This window comes from Falco biarmicus, chromosome 2 (assembly GCF_023638135.1).
Source record: "Falco biarmicus isolate bFalBia1 chromosome 2, bFalBia1.pri, whole genome shotgun sequence".
NCBI lineage: Eukaryota > Metazoa > Chordata > Aves > Falconiformes > Falconidae > Falco > Falco biarmicus.
Genome location: NC_079289.1, coordinates 18,330,490 through 18,355,554, shown reverse-complemented (window position 1 = coordinate 18,355,554; position 25,065 = coordinate 18,330,490). Strand labels below are relative to the sequence as shown.

Genomic DNA, 25,065 nt, shown 5'->3' with positions numbered 1-25,065 from the left:
GGTATCACCCCCCCCAGAAAAAAAACTGTGGTTTAGTCTAGCTTCCTCTTTGATCAGTACCATCTACTTTGTCCAAGGTGAAATTCGGAACTTCAGGTGTGCATAAATGCAGCGTGTAGCTACATATGTAGATAAGTGCATATAGCTACAGGGTAATTAGATACTAGGCAGTTTTTACATACACAAAATGGGATTTTTAATATACTATGCAAATTACAGGGTTCAGACACTGCTATGTATAAACTTTTTAATGTTTATATGTGCATCTTCTAATATATCAGTTACATGGTCTGGGATTTTGTCCACAGTATACAAGATTAGTGGAAATCTTTTCTGAGATCCAAGGTCTTGATGCATCTATTCAAAACAGACCATTGAACTTCATTTATAAGCATTTGGTCATGTGTACTTTGGGGATAGGGAACTGAGAACCAGGGTATGGCCAGCAAAAATTAGAAAAAACAAATGTAAATAAATTCTTAAAGCCTTTAATTATCTTCCTTGTCTCAGTAGAAACATTTATCCTGTTTTTCATAACAGAAGTGATGATATGGTAGTGTCTAAGAAAAAATTCTCACTGCAGCTCAAAATACTTGCAACAAAGGGCTGCGTTTGTCATACCTTGTGGAGTTCCCGCTAGCAAAGATGACAAGAAGGAACAACAAATGATAGTGGTAAAATAGTCTCTTTGTTTCACCTGAACAACAGAACAAGTAAATATGATATCAGAGTTAAATCTGTGATTAATTGCTAATACTTTTACTTTAGACAGAAGTTCTTTTCGTGTCTGCATCTTAACGCATGCTGCATTCCAGGATGCTACATACTCGTTACTCCCTTAGAGCGGTTCATCATGTAATTTTTGTGGGTTTATTCCGTAGTAACAAAGGTGAGTGGGGGTCGTGCAGCTCTAACTGCTATACCAGTGTTGTACAATGAGATGAAGCACTTCAGGTTTTGTGTTCATAGTGGCATTTTGTTCTGTAGATTGCTCTCTACCTGCTTTGAGGCAGCTGGGCACCAGCAGCATAAAGTACAGTTCCTTGTGTTTAGGGTCAGCATGGTGTAGTCTTCTAAAAAGCTGCTTAAATACAATGTGATAACAGCAGATGAAGTGTAAGTTATTAGTAAAAATTCTAAGATCAGTGCTTTTTTTTCCAGTCCCTGTGTGGAAAAAACTTGACAACTATTCTTAATGAATATGTAGCCATGAAAACAAAAGGTAAGCCTTCAGAATGAGGGTTTTTTTTTTTCTTACTCATCTGTTGTAAACTCCTTGAAGAAGAGGTAATATCTCCACCTATGTACAGACTTAAAGCAATCCTCCATCAGTGCTGGAAGTCGAAGATTTCCATATTATGCAAACAACGGCCAATTAGATCAACATCTTGTGAGCAAAATGAATTTATTATCTTAGTTTGGATTTGCCAGCATGTATTTTCACTTCAAATTTGAGCAGAGCTTCTAATGTAATAAAGCACAAAGATATAATGAAGTGTGAAAAATGTATGAGTTTATGCCTGTAAATTTATACTGTGTATTGTTTATACTACAGATAGGAGAGGGAGGACACACAAAATTGGAATGAGGCTGCATCAGGGGAGGTTCACATTGGACATTAGGAAAAGGTTCACTGAGGGGGTGGTCAGTCACTGGAACAAGGTCCCCAGGGAAGTGATCATGGCACCAAGCCTGTCAGAATTCCAAGGAGCATCTGGATGGCACTTTTAGTCATATGGTTTAGTTTTAGGTAGTCCTGTGAGGAGCAGGAGGTTGGACTTGGTGATCCTTATGGGTCACTTCCAACTTGAGATATTCTGTGATTCTATGAAATAACCAGGAAGAGTCCTATGGTGTGAAATGTTTCTTGTCTTGTTACTAGAAGCAATTAAAATAATTTGAGAATAACTTAATATTTTACATGAATATTAGAGAGAAAGTTAGAGCATTTTCTGTTTTTAAAAGCAGTTATTGAGCTTTTGCATGTTGCCAAGTCTTAGAATGGTTTGATACATGTTGATGAATGATCAGATTTTAGTGCTGCTTGGTTCTAAGATTTGCAATTTAAGACATACCATGTTTGAAACATTTCTCAATGTGGTTTTTTTTTCACACTAGGTTTAATAGAAATGGTAACTAAGACACAAGCATACTTTCTTCAAAATACTTTGTTCCTGGCACCTTGAAAAACTTCATTAATTGGTCTGTTTACATCTTTCCATTTATACTTCAGTGTACTGTGTTTCAAAAATACAGAGTGTTTTTACCTGTTCGGGTGACATCTTCAAATAAAACATTACTTTTAAAGGCCTGTCTGCCAGGTTACAATTTTGAAAAGCATACGATTGACTTGGCAATAGAAATACAATTTCCAGAAGTGAATTAAGTTAGGTTAGTATGTGTTTGCCCAGGAGTCAACACCATGTGCATATTCCATTGAGAATTATCATCGTGAATGTCCTTGCCTCAGTCTCATTTAGGCTTCTAAAACTGTTAACTGTGTCTGATGAGTGTGTTTGATATCAAAGTTTTTAAATTAGCAGTTAGGACTCTCTAATAAACAGAATATTAAGGCGGCAACTAGACACCCAAAGTTAGATGATGTCTGAAATGCCTAGGGCTTTTTGCTTGTGATTTTACTTTTTCTTACCGTATGTCTGTTATAGTCACCTATTTTTTTTTAATGGTTTATTTTAGAAACAACAAATGAAGTTCCAGCAATGATGTCATCTCTGTGGAAAAAATTAGACTATACACTTTCTCAGATCAGGTAATACAGTTTTGAAATCAAGAAAGTACAATTTCACTCTGATTGAGTCCCTATATTGATCAATTCCCCTTATCATTGTATGAGGATGGTTTTGCTCTCTATTGCCTTTGAGAGATGGTGAAAAAGATACGTGTGTGAGAGTTGATAGTTGAGTAGACATTTCAAGATACTAAGACGGGACTAGCAGGTAAGGGGAGAGCATTGAGTATGTGGCCTTCCTGTAATAAAACAATATACTATGACTCATTTAGAATCTGATACGATGGTAGTTACTTCATCAAAAAGTAGGCTTTGTTTGAAGGATCTGTGATAATTGCAAGAATGAAAATAACAATCAGTAGATTGAATCTTTCTGAAATAATGTGTGGTTGGGACTAGACTGACATTAAACATACAAATATTGTCACACAGTGTAGCTGAGGGTTTCCATTGTGCTCCTTTTTATTTATGTCACCTACTTCACTTTTTAGGAGCATGCAGAATTCCACAGGATTTTCCGCTAATCAAAGGAGTAAGTAACTGAGCCAATTCATGGATCAATAGGCTTTACGTTCAAATTACTTGTTTTGGCAAAAAGGGGGAATGCTGCAGCAATCAGTAACACATCCTTACTCTTAAAATGTTGTCAGGTCTCTTCTGCAGTGGGTTTTTTCAGCATGTCTGTTGTCTTCAGTGTGGTCAGTGGGTTACTTTAATGGTCACGAAAGAAAGTAAGAAAAGCTGAGCTTTTTGCAAGGGGCTTAAGTTCTCTATATGGCATTTTCTTCTCTGCTGAAAATTTTTTAGATACTTACATGGTTAAAAGGTTTAAAAACTGCTGCTTCAGTCCTGAAGCTGTTGACTTAATTTGTGGTTCACAGAGGAACTGAAAACGTGACCAGTCTACTTACGATGCAGTTTCATATCTGTAGAAGGGAAATACAAAAATGTATTACAATCTTGAAACAATTATTATTATGCATACAAACATAGATCTAAGCAAAATATGAAAAGATACTTCTTCTATCTAGAACTGTTTCTTTAATTACAAAAAGTGCCCAATGAACTCTCAAAAAAGGAAAGTTATTGTACTTAAAAATAATTTTTTCTCTCTCTAGTACTTCTACTGAGTAACCTGTGTGAGGCAAGTGGATGTTAAATATAAGTAGTGATTGTTCTTGGATCTGAGACTTACTGAATCAGGTGGTGTTCTGTTTAAATTTGTCAGATTTAGTCTGATAAATACATGCAAACTTACATTGGTTTAGCTATTTCAGTTAAGGTCAGTTATATGAGTGGTATACTATGTAATGAAATACTATTTTGGTATGATTTATTCCTGTAAATATTTAAGCAATGATACAAGCATGGTTACAACGTCTGCCTACTTCTTAAATTATTTTACCTGAAACCTGTAGCACAGAAGACAAAGATGGGTGTTGCTTACATTTTGAGTTTCATGAATGCGTTGTCGAAGCACAAAGAAGTTTTAGTGGAGCATCCTTAATTAGGTCTTGGAAAATCAGCAACCTTAAGTTCCTTTGTCGTATATTTTCATCTTGTGTTTATTTTCTCCAGCACGTACAAGAAGTGGAATTGTAGAAATGAAAAGACAGAGAATGCTTCAGCAATCAGCCCCTGCAAACCCAGGACTGTTGTCAGTAATCCCTCAGTCAGGGCCGCAAAATTCCTCTTCTGTTGTATCTCCTCAAGTTATTCACAGGCCAACAGTAAATCAAAGCATGTCACAGGCTAGACTGAATACACTGTTTGTGCACCAGTCACAAACTCAAGAAAACAAGATCAACAGTAAGTTGCCCACTTATTTAAACCTTTTTTTCTATGAAAAATCTATGGATGTAGATGGAAGTTTTCTAAAATCAGGACTAATCACCTTCTAACAAAGAAGTTTTAGAAAATTTGTGCTTTGTTCCCCTAGCCTTCTGAACTGGTTTGGATGATTAAAATAAAAGGAGTGCCCAAAAGAGAAATGGCTTTTACATACTTGCTTACTAATGTGAGTTCAGAGATCAGAAATGCATTCATTTGTCATTATTTTATCCTTTGTCCTCACCCTCAACCAAAACACTTGTTTTAGCAGATAGGGATGATCCACATCAAGTGGATGTTTTTCTCAGGATGTATTTAAAAGGAATCTTTCTCGTTTTCATAATACCAAAATATTTTGTATGAATTCCCAGGAATTGATTGAAATGTAAATAATGTGTAGATTTCTGTAGTGCTTTAACAGTATCACTCGAAAAGGTACTGGCATTATATTATTATTTTTTTCCTTTATGAAGCAGGAGATTTCATACACATCCAAGTTCCAGCATCACAAGAACGAAAGCTTCATTCAAACTTGCTTCCTCCGGGAAGACGAAAAAGGTAAACATGGGGAGGTTTTTGTGTGTGTTGTTTTTTTATTAAAGATTGTTTAGAGATTATGCGGTGTTCTAACCTCTGCTGTATATTTTCTCTACATGTTGGAGTGTTTCACATTTAAGATCCACTGAGAGTGGCTGGTGTGTGATTTTTGCAAAGGAAAGTCGAAGAATTTAATGTTAGACTGATGGGAGTCTAGTTGTGCTTCTCTATTGCATATAGCTAGTCTTTACATTATTCCAGTATTAGACATAGGCATCTTGGAGCCTAAAATTTAGTATTCCTTCCAAAATATCCTTATCAATTGTGAAAATTCTCAATACTGATATAATTGTGCATTTTGTCTTTTTTTAACTTAGAAAATCTATTTGCTTCAGTAAATTTTGTCAGCAAAAATTTTCATATTCACACTAAAAGTGGTGTAAAAAACTTTTATTATACTAGTTTTGCACTTTTTATTCGTTTATTCCAGTGTCCTTTTTGTTTTTAATGAGTTGACTGGTCTCTGTGTTCCATTTGTTGTCTTTATCCCTGACTAAATCCCACCTGGTGGTTTTGCTTATTGTTTTTCTGGATCCTTACTCGTACGTTTTTTCAAGTCCTTTCTATTCCTGCCTTTTTCTGTATAGAAGTGATTTTAGTGCCAGTGCTGATTGATGGCTTCAGGAGAGCCAACACCATGTTCTCATATAAAAACATTACGTTTCCTATTCATCATCCAAATTCTTATGCAACCTAACATGCTTTGACAAGAGCTGCTCCTTCAGAGATCTTTATTTTCAGTGGTGATGCCCAATTTATTTTCTTGAGTGGCAGTTAATTAGAACTTGTACTACCAGTTAAAGTAATGCGTACTGGAGGGCGGAAAAATTCTAAGTAGTAGGCATGGAATTCAATTTGCCATTGTGCTGTTTACCCACAGTCTGTATATTTGTTTGTAACTTCTATGAAGTCAGACACAATACATGTATACAACATAATGAAACAGGTATTGGCATTTATTGTATTTTCTGCGTGTAGTTAATCAGTTAGTTTTCTGTTGATTGCAATCTCTCATTTGCTAAGAAGGAAGATTGCTTGATTTATTAACCTTTAGGTCTATTGTTTTCTACGTTCTCACAAAATATGTCATAAATTTCCTGGAATGTTTCAGTGAATCTCAGAAGAGGAAGAGTATTGCAACATCTGGACCTCTTTCAGCAAATAGAAGTTCTCAAGACCCTAATGAAGTAATAATGGAAAAAGAAAGTGAGCCCCTTGAAGAATTCATAGATGGTAACTTTCCAGTGAGTATATACTTACAGCAGGTATTTACATTTAAGAAACAAATTCGGACTAAAGACTAGTCTTTTACATGTTGTTGATCTTGGGTATTACAGAAATTAACTTTAGAAGATACATTTTTTTGGTTTTTATTTGAAGTAGCTCTTCTGCGTACTAAACTAATGACGATGGCCTGGCTATGTAGAACTTTTTTTGTCCTTGCTTTGTTGGCTTTGCTAAGATACCTCTAAGCTGTTGGAATACAGTAATTTTTTTGAGAATGAAAACTGGAAAGCACAATAAGCCTTGCTGTGCTTTAGGAAAAGTAGAAGTAAAGGAGTGTTTGGGATGATTTTCCTAGCAATGTCATGCAGTCACAGATTGGCTGTTAGGAAGAGTTGTTGAACTGAGGTTTTTTAGGTTGGGTTTGTTTTTTTTTCCAGTAAGTTAGAAATTCATGCTCCTTTTCTAGTGATGATAAAAATAGAAACCTGACCACTTCAGAACTGTGTTTTTCAGCAACTGGTTATTGAAAACGCCAGAGAAAAAATCTTGAGCAACAAATCTCTTCAGGAGAAGCTTGCTGAGAACATTAACAAAATCCTGGGCAGGTAATAAAAGGAACCTTTAAACCTCATACCTATTATTTGATTTATTTTTGAGTTCTGAACTAATGACTAATGTGTTCCAGTGATGGCAGTGTTGCTCAGACCCCTAAACAGATAGACAGTGGTCCCACGGAACAGGAGACTTCAATTGATGAAATCCTTGGACTTCAGGTAGGTGTAGATCGCCCTGTTCACATTTTTTTTTAAGACCAGCCACATGAGAATGGTCAGTTATTGGAACTATCCTGAACCTCTGTCTACTGTCAAGATTTGCTCTCCACTTTCTCTTCTTTCTTTTTGTTTGTTTCACAATACAGCTAAGCCTACCTAATGGCTAGCTTCTGCCCAGGGGCCGTTCTACAGCTTCACTTCCACTCACCTTGTTGTATGGTGGTGGGCATTCGAGGAGCTGAACTGGCAGGATACTAGTATTTTGCGGGAGTTAATTTTGAGCTAGTTCAGCACTCTGAATTCGTTCCCAGTACCTGTACAAGGCAGCCTAAGCATGCAGCAGGCTTAAAAGCCAAGGGAGTGGGACTACTTCTAGTAGTGGTTAGCTGTTAACATTATCCTCAGATTGAGATTTAAGTACGCTGTCCCACAGTCACTAGCTGCCTGCTTGCCACTGGACCTTTGGTACCAGTAATTGGGTACCATGATCTGACTGGGGAGCCTTATAAAGAAAAAATAATTTAAAATATCTTGCAGTCTCCAGACGTGTTTTAGTGTGATCTGTTTCTGATCTGCTTGAAGATAAACATGGATTGTCTAGTATAGCAAGATAAATTGTCTTTGGAGATTGAATAAAGATGCTTTATCTTCAAATTTACTATTAGCTTTTGGAGGAAATGTGTGTTCTGCTTCTACAGACTGAACTTCTAGTGTTCTCCCTTCGTTGTACAACCCATGAGCTGGCAATCACAGAGTTATAAAGGGCTTTTAGTGAGGGAAATTATAATCTTCGTGACCCTCATGAAGAGGGCAGGAGAGTAGAGACAGCGGCCTGTTATGAAGTAGAAGCGTCTGATTGTTAAAAGCTATTCTTCTGTCACTTGGTGATTTTAGGTTAATTTTTATCCAAATGCAGAGCTGAAAAGCTGTATTCCATTTTTCTGAGCAGAACAAAATCAAAGCAGCTTCTTGGTTTAGGTAGAGTAGCTGAGACAAAGCATATCACATTGGATATCCACCCTTACAACCACCACATCAAAGGTTGTAGAGTGCTTGGAGGATCTCCAGGAAGTCAGGAGAAACTCTGTACTTAAACACTTGAATATGTACAATACACACATGAGTGAGTGCCCTCCTCATTTTCTTCCTGACTACTACCAAATAAGTCAACTTGAAGCAGGAACCTTAGAGCAGTGTCCTATGCAGCTGTGCCTTCCAACTGCCTTCGGCAGAAAAGCAGTTGGAAGTTACATTATAGAACATGTAATGGGTAAATTAAATAAAACTTCCCTTTGCTTAGCATTGTCTTCTAGATATATACAAAACCAAGAACTTAGGGTTAATTTGGGTATTTTTTTAACCAGTGGTTGGCTCATGGCATTCATACCATCTGCATAAGCTTCCACTGTAGCCCATGATGAGTTCTTAAACAACGCTGGTCATTATGTGAAGAATACCTCCATATGCACCTGCAGGATGTAATGGCTGACAAAGATGTTTGGGAGACTTTATTTCTTTAATCACTAATACTTTTTAACAGATGTTAAATTTGTGGCAGAAATGTTTAGTCTTTACATTTCTGTGCTGAGCAGAAGTAATAGAACTGAAAACAATTCTTGCCTGTTTTTCTGTTGAGTTTTGAAAGTAACTGTCTAACAGTTCTGTATATCTTGTTTTTCTCAGGGTGAAATTCATATGTCAGAAGAGGCTATACAGGACATTCTAGAACAGACAGAATCAGATCCAGCTTTTCAGGCACTCTTTGACTTGTTTGATTATGGTAAAGCATATTACACTGAATTGCATCGTTACTATAAAGCATCATGAATTATGAGTTTTCCTAAGTATTGCTTGAAGAAGCAAAGGTGATTCAGCAGGACTTTTTTGCAAGAGAAATGGACTATGTGACATCTGTGTCCTTCAATTCAGAATTAGATTTTTATATAGATTTATACATGATGATAAAATACAGCATTTTCTTGTGGCTGAAATCCTGGTTTTGTGCTGGTTCAGTGATGGTTTTATTGCTATTATTTTAGACTCTTCTGGTCTAAAGGATGATAGTTCATACTTCTTTTTTTTTTTTTCTATGCTGTGGTAAAACTTTTCTATATGTCTTATCAGGGATATCCTCACATAAAATATAAGGACATTTTTATGCTATTTCTGGAATTGTAATGAATATAGACAAATAGTTCTTTGAGTTTGGCATTTCTTGAATTTGAAATCTCCATGCTTGATTTAAAATATAATAATCACGTTTGTGTGTAAAATGACATACTTGATCGTGTTTTATTTTGAAAACAGGAAAGAGCAAAGTAAACAAGAACTTACCTGCTGGTATTTCTGGTCAGAGTGGAGTAGAAAATGCAGTCCTTGTGGATGAGGATAACCTGGAAACACTTGAAAGTTCTTTAGGAACAGAAGAAAGTAGTAGATGTAGGTTGTTGGTTTTTTTTCCTTAAGATCTCATCTAGTCTGTTCACTTTTCATTTTGAAAAACTTCAGACAATTTATACTTTTCAAAATCTTTCTGTTTTCAATGGTAGTATCTAATCTGATATTAATATTGCTTGGATATATCTGGTCTGTTAGAAAGTTTCAGTCTATTAAATTTAACAGTAGTCCATCAATGTACTTAGAAGTTGTACTTGATAAGCTCCTAAGTAAAACCAGAATATCTGCACATCTGTTTTCTCACTTAAAACAGAGATACTTTGCGATATTCAGTGTGGAACACATAAAGATAATGTTTTTACATCTAACTATATTAATCTTTTCATTCTGTAACGTATTGGTTCATTAATACACAAGAAGAGTCTTACTGTGAACAAAAGGTATGTGTAGTATGTCTATGCCATTCTTAACAATAGACCATCAGTAGCAGGTATTTATTGAAAGTATATGAGAAATAAAGCCAAGAGGTCTTTATCCTGAGATGGTTTTGTGCTTCTGGAAATCTGATTTAGTGACTTGAGCCATTTGCTTTATTATGTGTATGTTTATTGTTTTTCTATGAACTGATTTGCCAGATTGCCTAATGTATATAGCCATGTTTCATACACTTTCCATTCAGCTTTGTTATTCCCACTTAGTTTCATGTGAAACAGTTTTCCATTGAAGTGGTAAGTTGCTTCTAGAACTCTGTAAAAGGATCATCTGTTCTAATAATTATGGAACTAATTTATTCTCTGTTTTACAGGTGATAATTCTAGAGAATCACTATTCTGTAAAGGTTTTCAGTTAGGAGAAGCATCACGTGCCTTGAAGACCAGCATTAGTGATGATGATATGGCTAAGAAAAGTACATCCAACGAACAGCTGCATGGAAATTGTAGACCGAGGAAGCAGAGTGAAGTGCTTAAGACTGTTACCCCTGAACATATTGGAGACCTTGAAATCACTTTCGACTCTGTGCCTGGTTTGACTGAACCTATCAAGAGAGAGTGTCCTGGTAGAATATGTAATGAACACTGTGGAGATTCTTATGATAAAAGAGAGTCATCTGCATTAGTATCCAAAAGCAAAGACGCTGTGGAAATTGAAAAAGGCCCACTAAGTCACTGTGCTCAAAGTAGTCCTAATTTAGAATATGTCCATTCTGGTAGTCCACACATTTCTTTGATTTCATTGGAGGAAGGTACTACAGCCAATGAAAACAAAACCCGTTCTGAAAGTAAATGTCACTTATCACCAGACACATCACTATCTGAAAAAACACTTACTGAAAGCACTTCTGATGGAAGCCCTGGCCACAGTGTAGTGCTGAGAAAGAACAGTACATCAATTTCTAGCCCATCAGCAGATGGAGGAAAAGAACAGGCTGTAACAGATGATACAGCTGCCTTACCTGGTGCTTTGCAGAACTCTGGCCACCACTCTACCCACCAGGAACAGAGTACGCAGTCAGACTGTACTGCGAGATCTGCAGTGAAGATTTCAGATCTTGACAAAACAGAGTTGCAGCTTGAAGTTGTTGATACTTCTAACAAAACTTACTCAAATGATCAGCATATACTTGATAAGCCTTGTAAGAAAGATTTTAACGTCCCTCCAGGACTGTCAAACTCAGAGGGAACACAAGGGGAAATGCAAGAACCTTCATCTTCTACAAAAGTAGATGCTGATAATATATATTTCTCTTCTGGTGATGATGCGTGTACAGAAATTTCTGTAGTATCCACTGAAAATAATCTTAATACATCTGAAATATGCCACTCTCCTCTCCCAGAAACTGCATCTTCCACAGATGAGTGTGGCACCGAGGCCAAAAGTATAAGCGGTGTATCTTCTAGTAGTCAACCAATGGATGTTGATCCTTCTAATATAATGTCCCTCAAGATTATCATCAGCGATGATTCATTTATTTCATCAGACACGGAGTTAAATAATGCTGTTTCCAGCATCACAGGAGAAAATTTGCCAACTATAATACTGTCTTCTCCAGCCAAATCCCCAGCCAAAACTTCAGGCCTGTCCAAATGTCTGACTTCAGAAGACACAGAAAAAAATGTGGATTCAGCTTTAGCAGAGCAGAATCTTCTTGTGCTTAGACCTAAAGATCCGGTGGTCACCTCAATCAACACTCAGAACGAAGACTGCACTGTTTTTTCAGTCGCAGGTACAACTAATCTTTCCAAGGAAGGGGGATTTATACAACTGATGCCAGCCACAAGCACAGCTTTTGGGAATTCAAACAACCTTTGTATAGCCACCTGTGTGACTGATCCAGCTACCTTGGGCACAACTGTAACACCATCAAATGTGGTTGTATTGCCTGGCAGTTCTATGCCGCTTGCTGCCCAATCTCCAGCTGTACAACAATTACGGACTCCTCCTAGGTCCACCAATACGTTGGCAGCAAACCAGACCGTCTCCCCAAACTTCCCACAAGGTAATCTCATTATTAGGAAATGACTGAAAATGTGATGTTTATATAGTGGTTTTATTCTTGTTTTTGTAAGTGCGTTACAGCAGTGTTTAAAAATTGTTTACTTTTATCTGCCTCTTGAAACTATCCAGGAGGTTTTGTATTTTTTGAGTATGTTAGTTGCTACTAAAAATGAAATAAAAACTACAAAGAGTCACTGACTAGGCTGCTTTGAAAAAAATAGCCCTGTATTTCAGAAGCTGAATTTACATAATTTTAGCAGTAATACATTTAGGAAGCGTATTTTGGCTTACACTAGAAAAGATTCCATTGTTTTGGCTAAATAAAGCAGGGGGTTTTGGTTTTGTTCTAATAAGATGCCTGTTATAACTACAATACTATGTGTTACAGGTATCCATAGTTTAGATAACTGGCTAGATGCAGGTAGTCCTTCCAAAATTACTTCCTTGGTTTGTTTTGTTTCATTTTCTACAAAGCCGTTCTACACTAGAAATACATTTAGACAAATATAAAAGTACAACGTTATTTCTTTCCATAATATAAAATCACTCTTGGTACAAGCATTTTTATTTCTGCAGCAGTAAGAAAAATAAGTGCTTTTGAAAATGTTAAACCTAAGTATAAACCAGCTGTAATCAACACATTTAGATTTCTTTCCAAAACGAAGAACCTGTTGCAGTTACCTCCGAATTTCTGTGTGTAGTCATTTCATTGTGGTCAGAGGCCAGTGCAACAGTATGTGCAAGACCTTAGGAGCTGGTCTTTTCCATCGTTAGGGTTTATTTATGCAACTTTTATCTTCTTCTTTTTTTTTTTTTCCCAGAGAGAGCAAAGTAGAAGTTTTCCCATTCTTCTGCATTAGATATTTTTCTGGTAGTGCTCATGTAACCAAAGAACTATGTAGAATAAATTTTTCTTTCACTTTTCAATGAATGTGCTATGATAGCTTCCCTGGTTTATAATTCCCATATGTCTGGCAGCCAGACACTCTTACAACCTGTTAGAATAAATGTTTTAAAACAACAGTTTTAACAATGATTTAAATAGTTAAATAGGAAACTTTGGCTTAAATATTTTGTATTAGTCTTACTGTGCTTTATTTTTAAAAATAATTAATCTCAAACTCACTAATGAACTAGAATCTTTGCATGTACTACATTTAACACCTCTTACCAGCCAGAAATATACATTACATATATACATAGATACATACATACATACAAAGCTAGCTTTTCCCAGCTTGTTGTGTGCTTGTAAGGGGAAGGTGTTATGGGTGGACTGGAAGAAAAAAAAATAATTCTGCTCATGACGTTTGAGCATGCTAACTGTAGAGAACAGGATGCAAATAATAGCTTGTTTTCACTAAGCAGCAAAATGAGCTATTTGACGTTACTTCTACTGTTTTTTTATAAATCACTTTGAATTCAAAGTTCAAGCCTTAACAGAGTTTTTTCATACTTCAAGCTTAATTTTGAACCATTTCATGAAAACAGGCTTTAACTAAAGAATTGTATGTAAACTAAAAATAACACTGGTACTTAACTGTTTTCTAGTAGTGATGTAAGTGTGTGAATGTGAAGATGTAAATAAGATGAAGTAAGTGGTGTAAGATGAACTAAGGACAGTGAAGTTTTTCTAAAGAGTCAGAGCTTTTCTTGCCACAAGGTTGACCATGCATAATTTTAAGAAATCCTGTCTTGAAGCTTTTCTTTTCATGGAGTTATTTTTCATTTCTGTACAGTTCTAACACTTTGATACCTTTTAGGTTCTGCCATTATAATTGCATCTCCGGTGCAACCTGTTTTGCAAGGAATGGTGGGAATGATACCTCTCTCAGTAGTAGGACAAAATGGAAATATGTTCTCAGCACCTGCCCATCAGGTAGCACATCACAAAGTAAGCTTTTCAAAATTAAAGCTGAAGTGATAAGGAGTCTTTTGGTAAATTGTAATGCAATACTTTGATTCTTTCAAGGTTCTGCATATGCCTGTGGCTAATCCAGTCTGCAACAGAAGTGTCCCCAAACTTCCCATCCCTCCCAAAACACAGAAGATTCCTGGAGCAAGAAACAAGACTAATACAGGTACCTGCCTTGCATTCTTGAGAACGGGCAGAAGAGAAGTAGGCATTCTAAAGACATGTCATTTCTGAGTAATAAAGTTTTATAAATAGTAATGCTCCTCTCCCAGGTAGCTGCTGGGATGGCTTTGTGACAGGCCTGTACTTGCAGCCAGTAACTCTTATTTGCTCAGTTTACAAAGGACTCCCAGCATATCCCAGATTTGGGATCAAGCTTATTTCCAAAATTTAATGTTTCAAGGCTCTAATGCAGTTTTAGAAGTTTACTTTTCTTTGTATTTCTGACTATTTTTCATCTCTTTGGTTGTAAGTACAGTTTGAAAGCAAGCTACATAGTAACAAAGAAGTTATTAGAAGAGTCAGCAATTCTAAACATTTATTAAGGAAAATAATTAATGGAAGTGTTGCATATTTATACAAAAAATGCACTCTGCTACCTGTTTACTCTTTGACATTTCAGGTATATGCTTCTGTATATTCACTTCATTGAGACCTTGCTTCTTTAAATAGTACATTGAAACGACTGGAGTTATAGTTATTTTTCAGTGTTGGAAGGGGGTAAAGAAAAATAATTGAAAATGGAAAATAAGTTAGAAGAAACTTGTGCTTTAGCTTATCAACCTTTTTTAAAAAGAATAGGCTTACACATGTGTTTTCTACTTTGAATGAAGTTGAAAATTAAGAAAAAAGCTAGGGTTGTATAGTTAGTCTGCATTCTGGTTTGCTGATGGGTAACTGAGAGTTCCCTGTGGTTATTTTCCCTTCAACTTGGAAATCCTTGCTGTGCATTTGTAAATCCAGCATAGTTGGTTTTGTCTTGCTAGGTCTATGTATTACTTCAGTGTAGGCAGCAAGCTTCTTGTTTATACTCTAGCTGTGCTATTCTATTTATCTGTAAACATTAAAATTACAAAAAAAATGCAGAGTTTTGTTGCTGGGTTTTTCTTTATTGATTCTCTGTCAGGTGAAATGTGAGGTGATATACTAACTGTGAAGTGATTTACTTGGAATATTGTAGTTTATTAATACTTCATCTATTGTTCCAGGAAAACTGGTACCAAGTGTAGCTGAGCCTTTGAACCATACAAATTCTCAAACACAAAGGTCAGTAGTGCTAGTTATTCAAACTTGTTTTCTTTTTCCTGCCATGAATTTCTTGGTACAGTATTGGTGGAGAGGATAGCAGCTTTTTTTGACAATGGCATAAGCAGGAGCCCTTTATTTCCTCCTGTCTGCTGGGGGTATTGATGCAGATGCGTGCCAGTACTGGTTAAGCCTGTGCTAGAATTTTGCTGTTACTTTTCCTGTGTTAATTTTGTATGGCTTTGTATTAATTTTCCTCTGTCTCAGTTGCCATATAAAAACTCTTTGAGCAGAGCCCAAGCTAGGAAAAGTTGCCTGTTACATTTACTGGAAGATTGTAATGACTAAACCCTTTTTTTTCCCCGTTAGAATGAGCGGTACCCGTGGTTTTGTAGTATAGTCTCCTTGCCTTTACCACGCTCTGGCCCAAATCCAGTAAAGCTTGTTAGATTGGGTTCTGCATGGGTGTTTTGGCAGTTCAGAATGCTGCTTGGTCATTTACAAAGTGAAAAGTCAAAGGAAAGATGGTGAGGAGGACAGCCTGCTAACTTTATACTGATGAATATAATTTAATTGCTAATTGGGATAGGTACTAGTTTTCTGTTGGGAAAGTGAGAGAGAAGAAATCAGGGCTTCAGTAGCAGCTGTCCTTACCATTGATGGATTTAAGAAACAAAGGGATGTTGGATTGAGCAAAAGAGTGTAAGAGGAGATATGTTTCACGTCTAATATTTAAACTGAACTTTCTTTTATTGTGAAAATAAAGTATACTTTTAAAAAAGTGCCTATTCAGAACTCAGTTATAGTGTTGGAAAAGTGGAGGAAAACAGGAATAACAAAGTCAACTTCTATTAAAAAAGATACCAAGATATACAGTATACATGCATGCAAAAATCAGTATTTTTTTTCAAAAGCCACAGAAACAAGATTTTTAATAAAATTACTGATAATTCAGCTTTCTGTTAATTTTCATCAATCTCCAGACGTATATTTTGCATAGCAAAGACAGCAAGTGTTCCCTGGAGAGATGTAATTTCTCATTTCTCCTCTCTGCCCTCTGTCTCATCTCAAATTTTACAGAGATAAAACACACTGCTACCATACCTTCTTTACCATCCCACAGTTAATTTGAATTTTCCTCTTACACACCATAAAGGCTAATCTGCATGGGGAGAGTCTTACTGGCATAGATGAATGTTGAGAAACTTCTCTTGGAAATGCAGCATAACCAGGAAGAGGGCACAGGCGTAACAGTGGTATGAGCTAACAGAGCAGAAGCATTTTTCTTTTGACATTGCAACAGTGCAGTGATGGCTTTTTCACACTCATGTGGCTGGTTGTCAGGTGGAGACCAAGCCCTAGCGAGTTTGTATGTTCTTGTTCGGATGCCCACTGAAAGCTTTTTGCCTTGCTCTGTATCCTGTCACCTACAGCAAGCGCATAGGGGAGAGTACAAGGCACGCGCATGGCAGGACCTGCAGAGCCACGACCAGTATTCTGGGATGGACTTACCCTGTCATCAATATGCTCAGTTTCTTTTTGAACTCAAGCAAACTACCAGCATCCACAGATACCACAGGATAAAAAAGGCTCTCGGGCTTAATTACATGCAGTGTTGAAATCTCCTTGTTTTAACTTGATTACTAGTTTTATTTGATGCCTCTAGTTCGTCTGCTGGAGCAAATAGTTTCCTTTCATCCGCTGGAAGATACAGCAAATCATTTCCTTTTGGTTGGCTTTTTTCCCAGAGCTCTGTTGCGTTTCCCCTCAGTCATGTCTTTCCAGGCTGGAGAGCCCCAGTCTACCTAATTGTTCTGTTTCGCACTTTTTTGTCATCCTTTTTGGCCACCTCTGAGCTTTCTGCAGTTGTCATCCCTTACCCTTGGTCTTGGCGTGTTGATAAAATATTTTCATTTAGAGAATGGAGAAAGCTTTAAATAGGTGTTTGCGGGGCGGGTGGGGACTTCAGCCGGCTGAAATGAACTTGGCTAGTAAGAACAATTATGCTGCTGAAGTTGTTTCATCGCCTTTTCAGGACTGGAAATTTGGACAAGCTTATCGCTGCAGAACTAGGAAGGAAAGTGGAGGAGAACTTACCTGTGGCACCAGTAGAGAGCACAAGCTCAAATTCAAGACAAAGTGAAAGTCACAGGAGAGTCCTTTGCTTTGATAATGTCCTACCTGCTCCAGGAGGAAACACCCAAAATCAGACCATTAAGAATTTATCTCAAAAAGAAAGAAACAAAAATACTTCATTTGCTGCTGACTCTGCATCACCCTCTGCTAAGGCACAGGTAGCAAAGAGAGAGAAAGATAAAACATTGACTAAAATTCTGTGTAAGCCAGAAGTTGGTGGCAACAGAAGCACATCTGCAAAGGAGCCACAGCCTGAGCGGAAGGTGGCAGCTGCAGGGCTTCCATTAGATCCCTTCCACAAGACTACAGCAAATAAAGAAAATGAATTACGAAGGGATACTGATGAAAAACAGAAGAACCAAGACACTGCCAAACTCTCAAATGGCCAACAAAGTGTCGGTTTATGGAACGAGAAGACAGTTGCTTCGGTGCAAGAGCTGAACAAAAAGCAAGGGTCCCTGTCAAATGGGAACAGCAAATCTTCAGTGTCTGTTTCTTTGTCTTCGAAGGAGCCAAAGCGAGAACCAGCTAAAGTTTCCAACCAAGGCCTTTGCCTGTCAAGTCCATTCACTAAACAATGTGTGGAAATGTTGCAAGACATTCAGTGGCATAGCCCGACTAGTAAAGCGGTTGAAAGCGGAGAATTGCCAGTACCCCGTACGCCATCTGGACTTGGGGACAGGCATACAGATGATACTACAGATAGTGTACGGACACCGACCTGTCGGCGCTTCAACGAGGATAGTCCGACCCCTAGAATAATGGTACCCCCTGCTACACCAGACTTGCCTGCCTGCAGCCCGGCCAGTGAAACAGGTAGTGAAAATAGCGTCAGTATGGCTGCTCACACGCTGATGATACTGTCACGGGCAGCTATTGCAAGGACTAGCACTGCAACCCCCCTGAAGGACAATACTCAACAGTTCAGATCTTTAAAGAGCACAGTAAAGAAAAGGAAACTAGAAGACTTGAATGAGGGTGAAAGAAATCCTCGTTCTGCAAATAGAAAAGACCTTCAAAGCCCTCCAACGCCATCAAGAAAGAAGAAAATAAAGGCAAGTACAGGCATTTACTTTTTAATTTAAAATTCTAAACGCATATTAGACATGTGTGTGTATATATAGATCTTTATAATGGGATGGTTCAGAGGTGCTAGTCCAAAGCCATGACATCCTATTTGTATTAGTCAGTTTTACTAACTTTGCCTCTTGAGCCTGCAGCGAATGAAGAGACGGGAGGCAGCTTGATGCAAGCAAATGTCCCTTTATTAGTGATTTTCTTACAATTATATATGTTTCTACCTTCTACATATTACACACTGATTGGTTAAATCTTAAGCGTAAAAAACACTGATTGGTTAATATTTAAGGCACACCGTTAGAACAATAGGTACTTACTAGTTTATCTTGACCTAGCAATAATTTTTATTCCAAGGTTAGGGAGTTTCTTTCTACGCGGCTTTCTTGATTACATATTGGCGCCATCCGTTCCCTTATCTGGCTGCTTGTTTCTCTGTCCGTCTGGTTGCCTCCTCAACTGTGACGGCTCAGGGGTCTGCAGTTAGCTTGTTCCTTTGCTCTCAGGGCTTGTGCCCTACAAGTTCTAACAAGTCTCTATTCATCAGGCTATCAGCACTTGGACTCTTGTCCTTGAGGCCTTGTCCTACATCTCCCCCTTCCTGTTGCACAAAAAGAACCCCTGAAATCGAGCAAAAACAAGGCACAAGTAATAGAACAAATAAAAAACCAACTAAGACATATTATCAATGTCAAAATAACCCACTGTCTTTGTTCCGTACAATTTTACAATTTCCCCTTTTTGTTTTTGAACAGCTAGTACCAGGTTTGCCATGTTCTGCAGGGCCCTTGCAAACATGACAGCAACCAAGGTAATAGCAAACAAACAATACTGCCAATTGAGTGAATGGATGCCAAAAAAGGCTGAAATTTTCTCAGATTTTGATAACATGTTGCTGCAGTGAGGCGCCTAAAATCCACGCAGCACATACCATCAAAATCCTCACAGCCATGTCCCTGAACCAACAACAAAAAGCAGTGGCAATTTTGACTCACATTCTTAACTGCCTACCAAACAAGGTGATTTAACTCTAAAATGCTTTCCCTGCTGTTACTCTGGAGAAGAGAAGAACCGCTGCGACACGTTCCCATCATAGCCTCCTACTACATTAGCATCTACAGAAAGACAATTATCGACATTCAAAGTGTAAACAATATCAGCTTCTTTTGGATTAACATTATACATAGGTGGAAGGGCACACCAAACAAGAACTGGTTCAGTCAAAAAGTTCGAAACATCGCATGCCTTCTCTGAACATACCTCTGGGGTCATTCCCTTCATTCCCTCTCTTTTTTATGCAAAGAGAAACACTTTTACCATAACAGAGAAGCCCCTATTTACATCTCTGAGCCCGGACACAAACCACAGCTGTATGCTCCACCAGGCTCAGGGCAGAAATCATTCATGCAGTTACATAGCTATATATCACTACAAGCATGCAGACACCTATTAAACACTAGATAACCATGTTTATCTTTCCTAGTCTCCTTCACAATACCCAGCTGTTCTCTCATCTCTTGTTAGGTCAAATATTCTCCAGCTTCCTCTCCTACATCTCTCTTCAGACATTCTCTATCCTCCTCTTTTTTGCTTGTTAATTGCGACAAGGCAAAGGTTGTGTGTAGCTGGGTGCCCATGACCTGCTTTAAGTTACAATCAACTAAACACTGAATACAGAAAAAAAAAAAAGCATGGGAGACATAAGGCAAACATCAATAAGGTGGTTAAAGATAATTATAATAAAACCTGTAATACTTTTGAGTCATGGCCCAAAGTTTCCCAGCCGTGAGAAGAGACCAAAGGCATCCCGCCCCTGCCTCTGTTGCAGATCTTTGTTTTAAGGCTTTTGAGTTTTGTATACTTTTGTAAATTAATTCACAGTGGTCACTCAGATTCGTGTAACACATCCTATCAAAGTCTTCACACTTGTGTCCCTGTGCTAATAATAAAAATCAATAGCAACTCGGTTCTGTAGCAACATATGATGGACAGAATCAACATCTGTTAATAAGCCAGAAAAAAAAATAGTATTTGTAGTATTACTTTGTTTAGCAAGCTAGCAGCCTAATTTACTAAGCAAGTTAAAAGCGTGTACTATTCTTGCAGAAGAGATTAGAGAAGCAAAAATCTGTTATTCTGCATTCCAGAACTCAGCCTGAGAATCACAGTCTGCTGTGAGTTCTGCGTTACAATCATTTGACACAGGTTGGGGTTGCGATTGTGAAAGTTGCCCGTTTACAATTTTAATTGACATTATCACAGCTAGTTGTTTTAAAAGCAACCCTTGAGCTTCCTGATGTTTGACTTGTTGCAAAATATTCTGAAGCCAATCAATCAAGTTAGTATTAAAGTTAGTGACTCTCTAGGACCCTGCAAGACTGTGGCAAGACTCCCGCATCCTGACTGCCTTAATAGCCATCTCATTCATTTGCAAACAGTTGTCCCTGGGATACCTTGCCTGAGTCACAGAATCGGCACAGTTAATTGCTCCAGCTAACTGCTCATAGTTAACAGCAATTCCCCGATTAAGGTTTTCAGTCAAGGCCACTACACATAGCTCACAAAAATCAAATAACCACATCATATACTGTATCAGTTAGTACCATACAAAGCAGTGACTTCCAATCATGCAGTGTGAGTGTATAAGGCTCTGCCATCGCTCCAAGAAGGGACACAGCAAATGTATTATGAATCCTCCCTTCCCGCACTGCTTTGCTTAACTCTTTAACAGCCTCGTATTGCACAGGCTGCCACTCTGCAGGTTGATTTGGCTGACAAAATACTGAACATGCCCTAGCGACTCCCAAAACCCATCACTGAAGTGTTTCCCACTTGCATTCCTGCCACCAATCCCTCAGACCCCCTTTCACCCTCCCCCAAAATACAATCAATGCATCGGGAGAGACAAGGGGGTGGGGGAAAGGTCTAGCTCCTTTTCCAGATCTATAGGACCTGGATCAAAAGGTTTATCAGTGTCAATAAAATCATTGTCCGAGTTGTCCTGTTCCCGTGCTTGGTCCTGTGTTGTGAGGGTCGCTGCAGTCAGTGACAGAAGCTTTGGGGGCAGAGGAGGTGTGGACGGAATCACCATCGCTGACGGTGTCTTGAGAAAAGTCGCGCTGTCGGTGGAATTTACAGCTTCCTCTAGTTCAGTGCTTACACTGTTGGCGGAATTTACAGCCTCCCCTGGTTTAGCGCTGTTAGTAGAATTAGCCCACACTTGGCAAAGAGTAGTCAGAATTTGCCACCAAGGTGCTAAATGCATTCCCGACACGGAGTTCCCCTCTGCGGCAGCATCATACAATTGTCTGCTGACCACTTTAATTTCTTTCAAAGTCTCTAGTTTCTTGACTGCTCACCTGTCTCAATGAGTACAGGTTTCTAAAGCTTCTTAAAATTTCTTCAAATATTTAAAATCTCTAAGGTTTCTTGGCTGCTCACCTGTCTCGATGCATACAGGCGTTATCCTCGGGGTTTAGGTTGTCCGCCTGGTCCAGACAGCAAGACGATCGTTCAGCCAAGCCGTCTCCTCCGGAACGCAGCCCTCTTCCACGAGCTGTCTTTTTTTACCGATCAGTTCCGTCCTTATTCTTCCAAGGCTTCGGAACACCACCATTTGAGGAGACTGAGGCACGGACTCCCTGATCTGACTAGAAGACCCTTCATGAGTCCATATACGTCTCTTTCTGGGGACGAAGCCTGATTCCCCGTTACGGATTTCCCACAGCTCACCTCTCAACTCCGGAGGGATTTCTGGCCGGCTCCTGCTGCCTTTCAGCAGATCATTCAAAGTTCTGTGGGATTCGCTGCATGTCGCTCAGATAGGCGATTCGAGAGCCCTTCACGTTAGATCCTTAAACGGATCACGTCGGGGTCACCAATTTGCGGCGAATGAAGAGACGGGACGCAGCTTGATGCAAGCAAATGTCCCTTTATTAGTGATTTTCTTACAATTATATATGTTTCTACCTTCTACATATTACACACTGATTGGTTAATATTTAAGGCACACCGTTAGAACAATAGGTACTTACTAGTTTATCTTGACCTAGCAATAATTTTTATTCCAAGGTTAGGGAGTTTCTTTCTACGCGGCTTTCTTGATTACATATCGGCGCCATCCGTTCCCTTACCTGGCTACTCGTTTCTCTGTCCGTCTGGTTGCCTCCTCAACTGTGACGGCTCAGGGGTCTGCAGTTAGCTTGTTCCTTTGCTCTCAGGGCTTGTGCCCTACAAGTTCTAACAAGTCTCTATTCATCAGGCTATCAGCACTTGGACTCTTGTCCTTGAGGCCTTGTCCTACATGAGCCTACTCAAGTTTTCTGAAGTTTGGTGTAATCTTCTGAAGACTATACTATTAGAGTATTCTAAAAGTTTTCTGAACATAAGTATAGTCTTCAGATAGATACAAGTAACTCCTACTGACTCTCTGCACATACCTACAAAAGTCAAATGATTTCTCTTAAAACATGAAGGAGTTTCTAAATTCTAACCTCAGACTAGGTTTCTAGGTGGAATGTAGGAATTACACCACTCAAACTACGCCTTACTAGAATTCAAGTTATTCCTGCATCCTCGTTTACCACCAGGACTAGAAATCCGTATTTGTGAATTCCCAGTCCCTGTAGTCTCCAGCACTAAGCCTTTGACTTGAGGATTTGATGGCAAATAGCAAAGGTGTAACACATGAAAAGGTGACGTGTGTAAGTAAGGAAAAAGGAGACAGAGTGTAACTTCATAATTCACCATACTTAGTTACAGCATACTCCTGAAATACTGTAACTGGAAAATACTTTGTACTGTGTATGTGAGAAGAGCTGGGAGGCTGTGCCTGTTTGAAGCCTGGCTGGGCTGCTGTTGAAGCAGAGGCCTTAGCTCCCCCTGTCCCATGGCCGTGCTGTTTGTGGCCTGGGGGTACACCTGAGTGTATGTGCATTTCAGTGTCGGGTTTCTGGGTTAGCGTTGTGCTGTTATGTCTACAAGGTAGATGGAAGGATGAGGAAGAAAAGAATGCTTACAGGTTCTTCAGTATCCCGAGGCTCCTAGTATTTAACTCCACTGTTCTTTTCCTCTCCTACAGAAAAAGAAGCTACCAAGTTCTTTTCCAGCAGGAATGGATGTAGACAAGTTCTTGCTGTCTTTGCATTATGATGAATGAAAAAAAAAAGAAGTTGAACTGTGACTGTCTAAAGCTAGGTGGTGGTGTGCTGAGGTTTTGCATGGGAAGAGAAGTTAATTCTAAAGGGTGAGTTGCACTTTCAGTGCACTGAAGTTTCACTTTATAGCAAAATCATTCTGTTTCTGAAGCAGGTTGCTAAGTGTAAATATCATTGAGTTGGTATATGTTTATTTTTGAAAAAGCACTTGCATAATTATAGAGCCATTTAATTTGCAAAATTGTAAATTTGTATAAATGTAATGTTAAAAAGTTGTACGTTTCCTGTTACACCACGTTGTCTGTGTTCTGCTGCATTCTCTGCTTACTCATCTGAACCGCTTAGCCGATGTGTGAGAAGGTGAATTTGAAGGCGGTGTTTGTAGCTCAGTGTTCTGAGACACAGGCAGCTACTTGGCCACTCCCATTGTCTTGCTGAATCCAAAAGGCACTTAATCTTCAAAAGTAACTGGCTCATACTAACACTCTCTTCCCTCTTAACTGTCAAACCTGTGTTGTAAGGCTTTGGATGAGGTAATGAAAATACCAGTAACTAAACATAAGACCAATAAAACCTCCAAAACTGTTTTTCATCTATTGAAGTTTTTTCCAACCAGTCATTCAGGTAAGAACTTTTAATTTGGATAGGCCTCATCTGTGTACAGTATTTGCTGCACAGGATGTCATTCGACTACAAAAGCTGTTTTCAAACAATGCCCTTTGCTGTGGGTTAGGCCCTGGTATGAATAAACTGTAGCAATAGCCAGACAAGAGGTTTGGCGTGTTCTATTACAGAAGTCAATTTCACAACAGTACAAATGATAGTTAAAATAAGTGTTTGTTAATATCACTTATGCTTTTAGCCAGACATGGAAAAATTTGCATCTGATCTTTGTTTAACATAGAATTTGTCATAGCTATTCTACAAACTCTTCAAAACAGGCACAGGAGAAGGTAAGCCTACATTTTAGCAATCATTAGCATGGGTGAAAATGACACTTAAGCCTTGCTCCAGTAGTGCTGAATGTTCTCTACAGGTATTCCTCCTTTGTTCAGAAATTGTTAAGGTCTTAAAAAATGCAAGTTTTCTTTTAAGAGATCTGTACAGCAACAGGGCAATGTTTCAGATTATACAAGGATTCCTAAGGAACCACTATTATGCAGTAGATGTTTATATTAAACCCACCAAATAACTAAATACTGCATAGCATTTACAGCTTGAATAAATATATTTGTTTTTAAGAAATTGTGTGTCTTGCTTATAAAAATATCAAGTCCACTAAGCAGCCTTGCAGATGTTGTATAGAAAAGTCACGATGGTGAACTCTTTTTGTCTTCAAAACCGGCTATTAAACACCAAGGTCTAATACCAGTTGTCACAAGGGACTCGTTTTTTGCATCTGACTTGGCTTCAAGGTACACAACAGTAGGAAACCAACCTTCGAGTGAAGTTTTTTCCATTAAAAAA

The 25,065-nt window shown here is 38.4% G+C and overlaps 1 protein-coding gene across 6 annotated transcripts in view; it reads left to right on the top strand.

The window, feature by feature from the left end:
* Positions 1 to 25,065, top strand: part of LOC130144594 (protein NPAT) — a 36,191-nt gene that overhangs the window by 3,967 nt on the left and 7,159 nt on the right. For 3 of the 6 annotated variants that reach the window (XR_008820176.1, XR_008820177.1, XR_008820175.1), the window contains exons 3-18: positions 1,162 to 1,222; positions 2,698 to 2,770; positions 3,241 to 3,281; positions 4,328 to 4,558; positions 5,053 to 5,137; positions 6,288 to 6,420; positions 6,917 to 7,008; positions 7,089 to 7,176; positions 8,860 to 8,956; positions 9,484 to 9,615; positions 10,379 to 12,070; positions 13,833 to 13,963; positions 14,042 to 14,150; positions 15,193 to 15,250; positions 17,265 to 18,420; positions 23,523 to 23,687. Coding sequence is in view for 3 of the 6 variants with exons in the window: in XM_056328556.1 (XP_056184531.1) it covers positions 1,162 to 1,222; positions 2,698 to 2,770; positions 3,241 to 3,281; positions 4,328 to 4,558; positions 5,053 to 5,137; positions 6,288 to 6,420; positions 6,917 to 7,008; positions 7,089 to 7,176; positions 8,860 to 8,956; positions 9,484 to 9,615; positions 10,379 to 12,070; positions 13,833 to 13,963; positions 14,042 to 14,150; positions 15,193 to 15,250; positions 17,265 to 18,420; positions 23,523 to 23,600 (4,257 nt within the window). In the remaining 3 variants the exon portion in view is untranslated. Of the gene's footprint in view, positions 1 to 1,161; positions 1,223 to 2,697; positions 2,771 to 3,240; positions 3,282 to 4,327; positions 4,559 to 5,052; positions 5,138 to 6,287; positions 6,421 to 6,916; positions 7,009 to 7,088; positions 7,177 to 8,859; positions 8,957 to 9,483; positions 9,616 to 10,378; positions 12,071 to 13,832; positions 13,964 to 14,041; positions 14,151 to 15,192; positions 15,251 to 17,264; positions 18,421 to 23,522; positions 24,186 to 25,065 lie in introns of those variants that run through there. The other 3 variants (XM_056328557.1, XM_056328559.1, XM_056328556.1) reach the window with 3 other exon arrangements.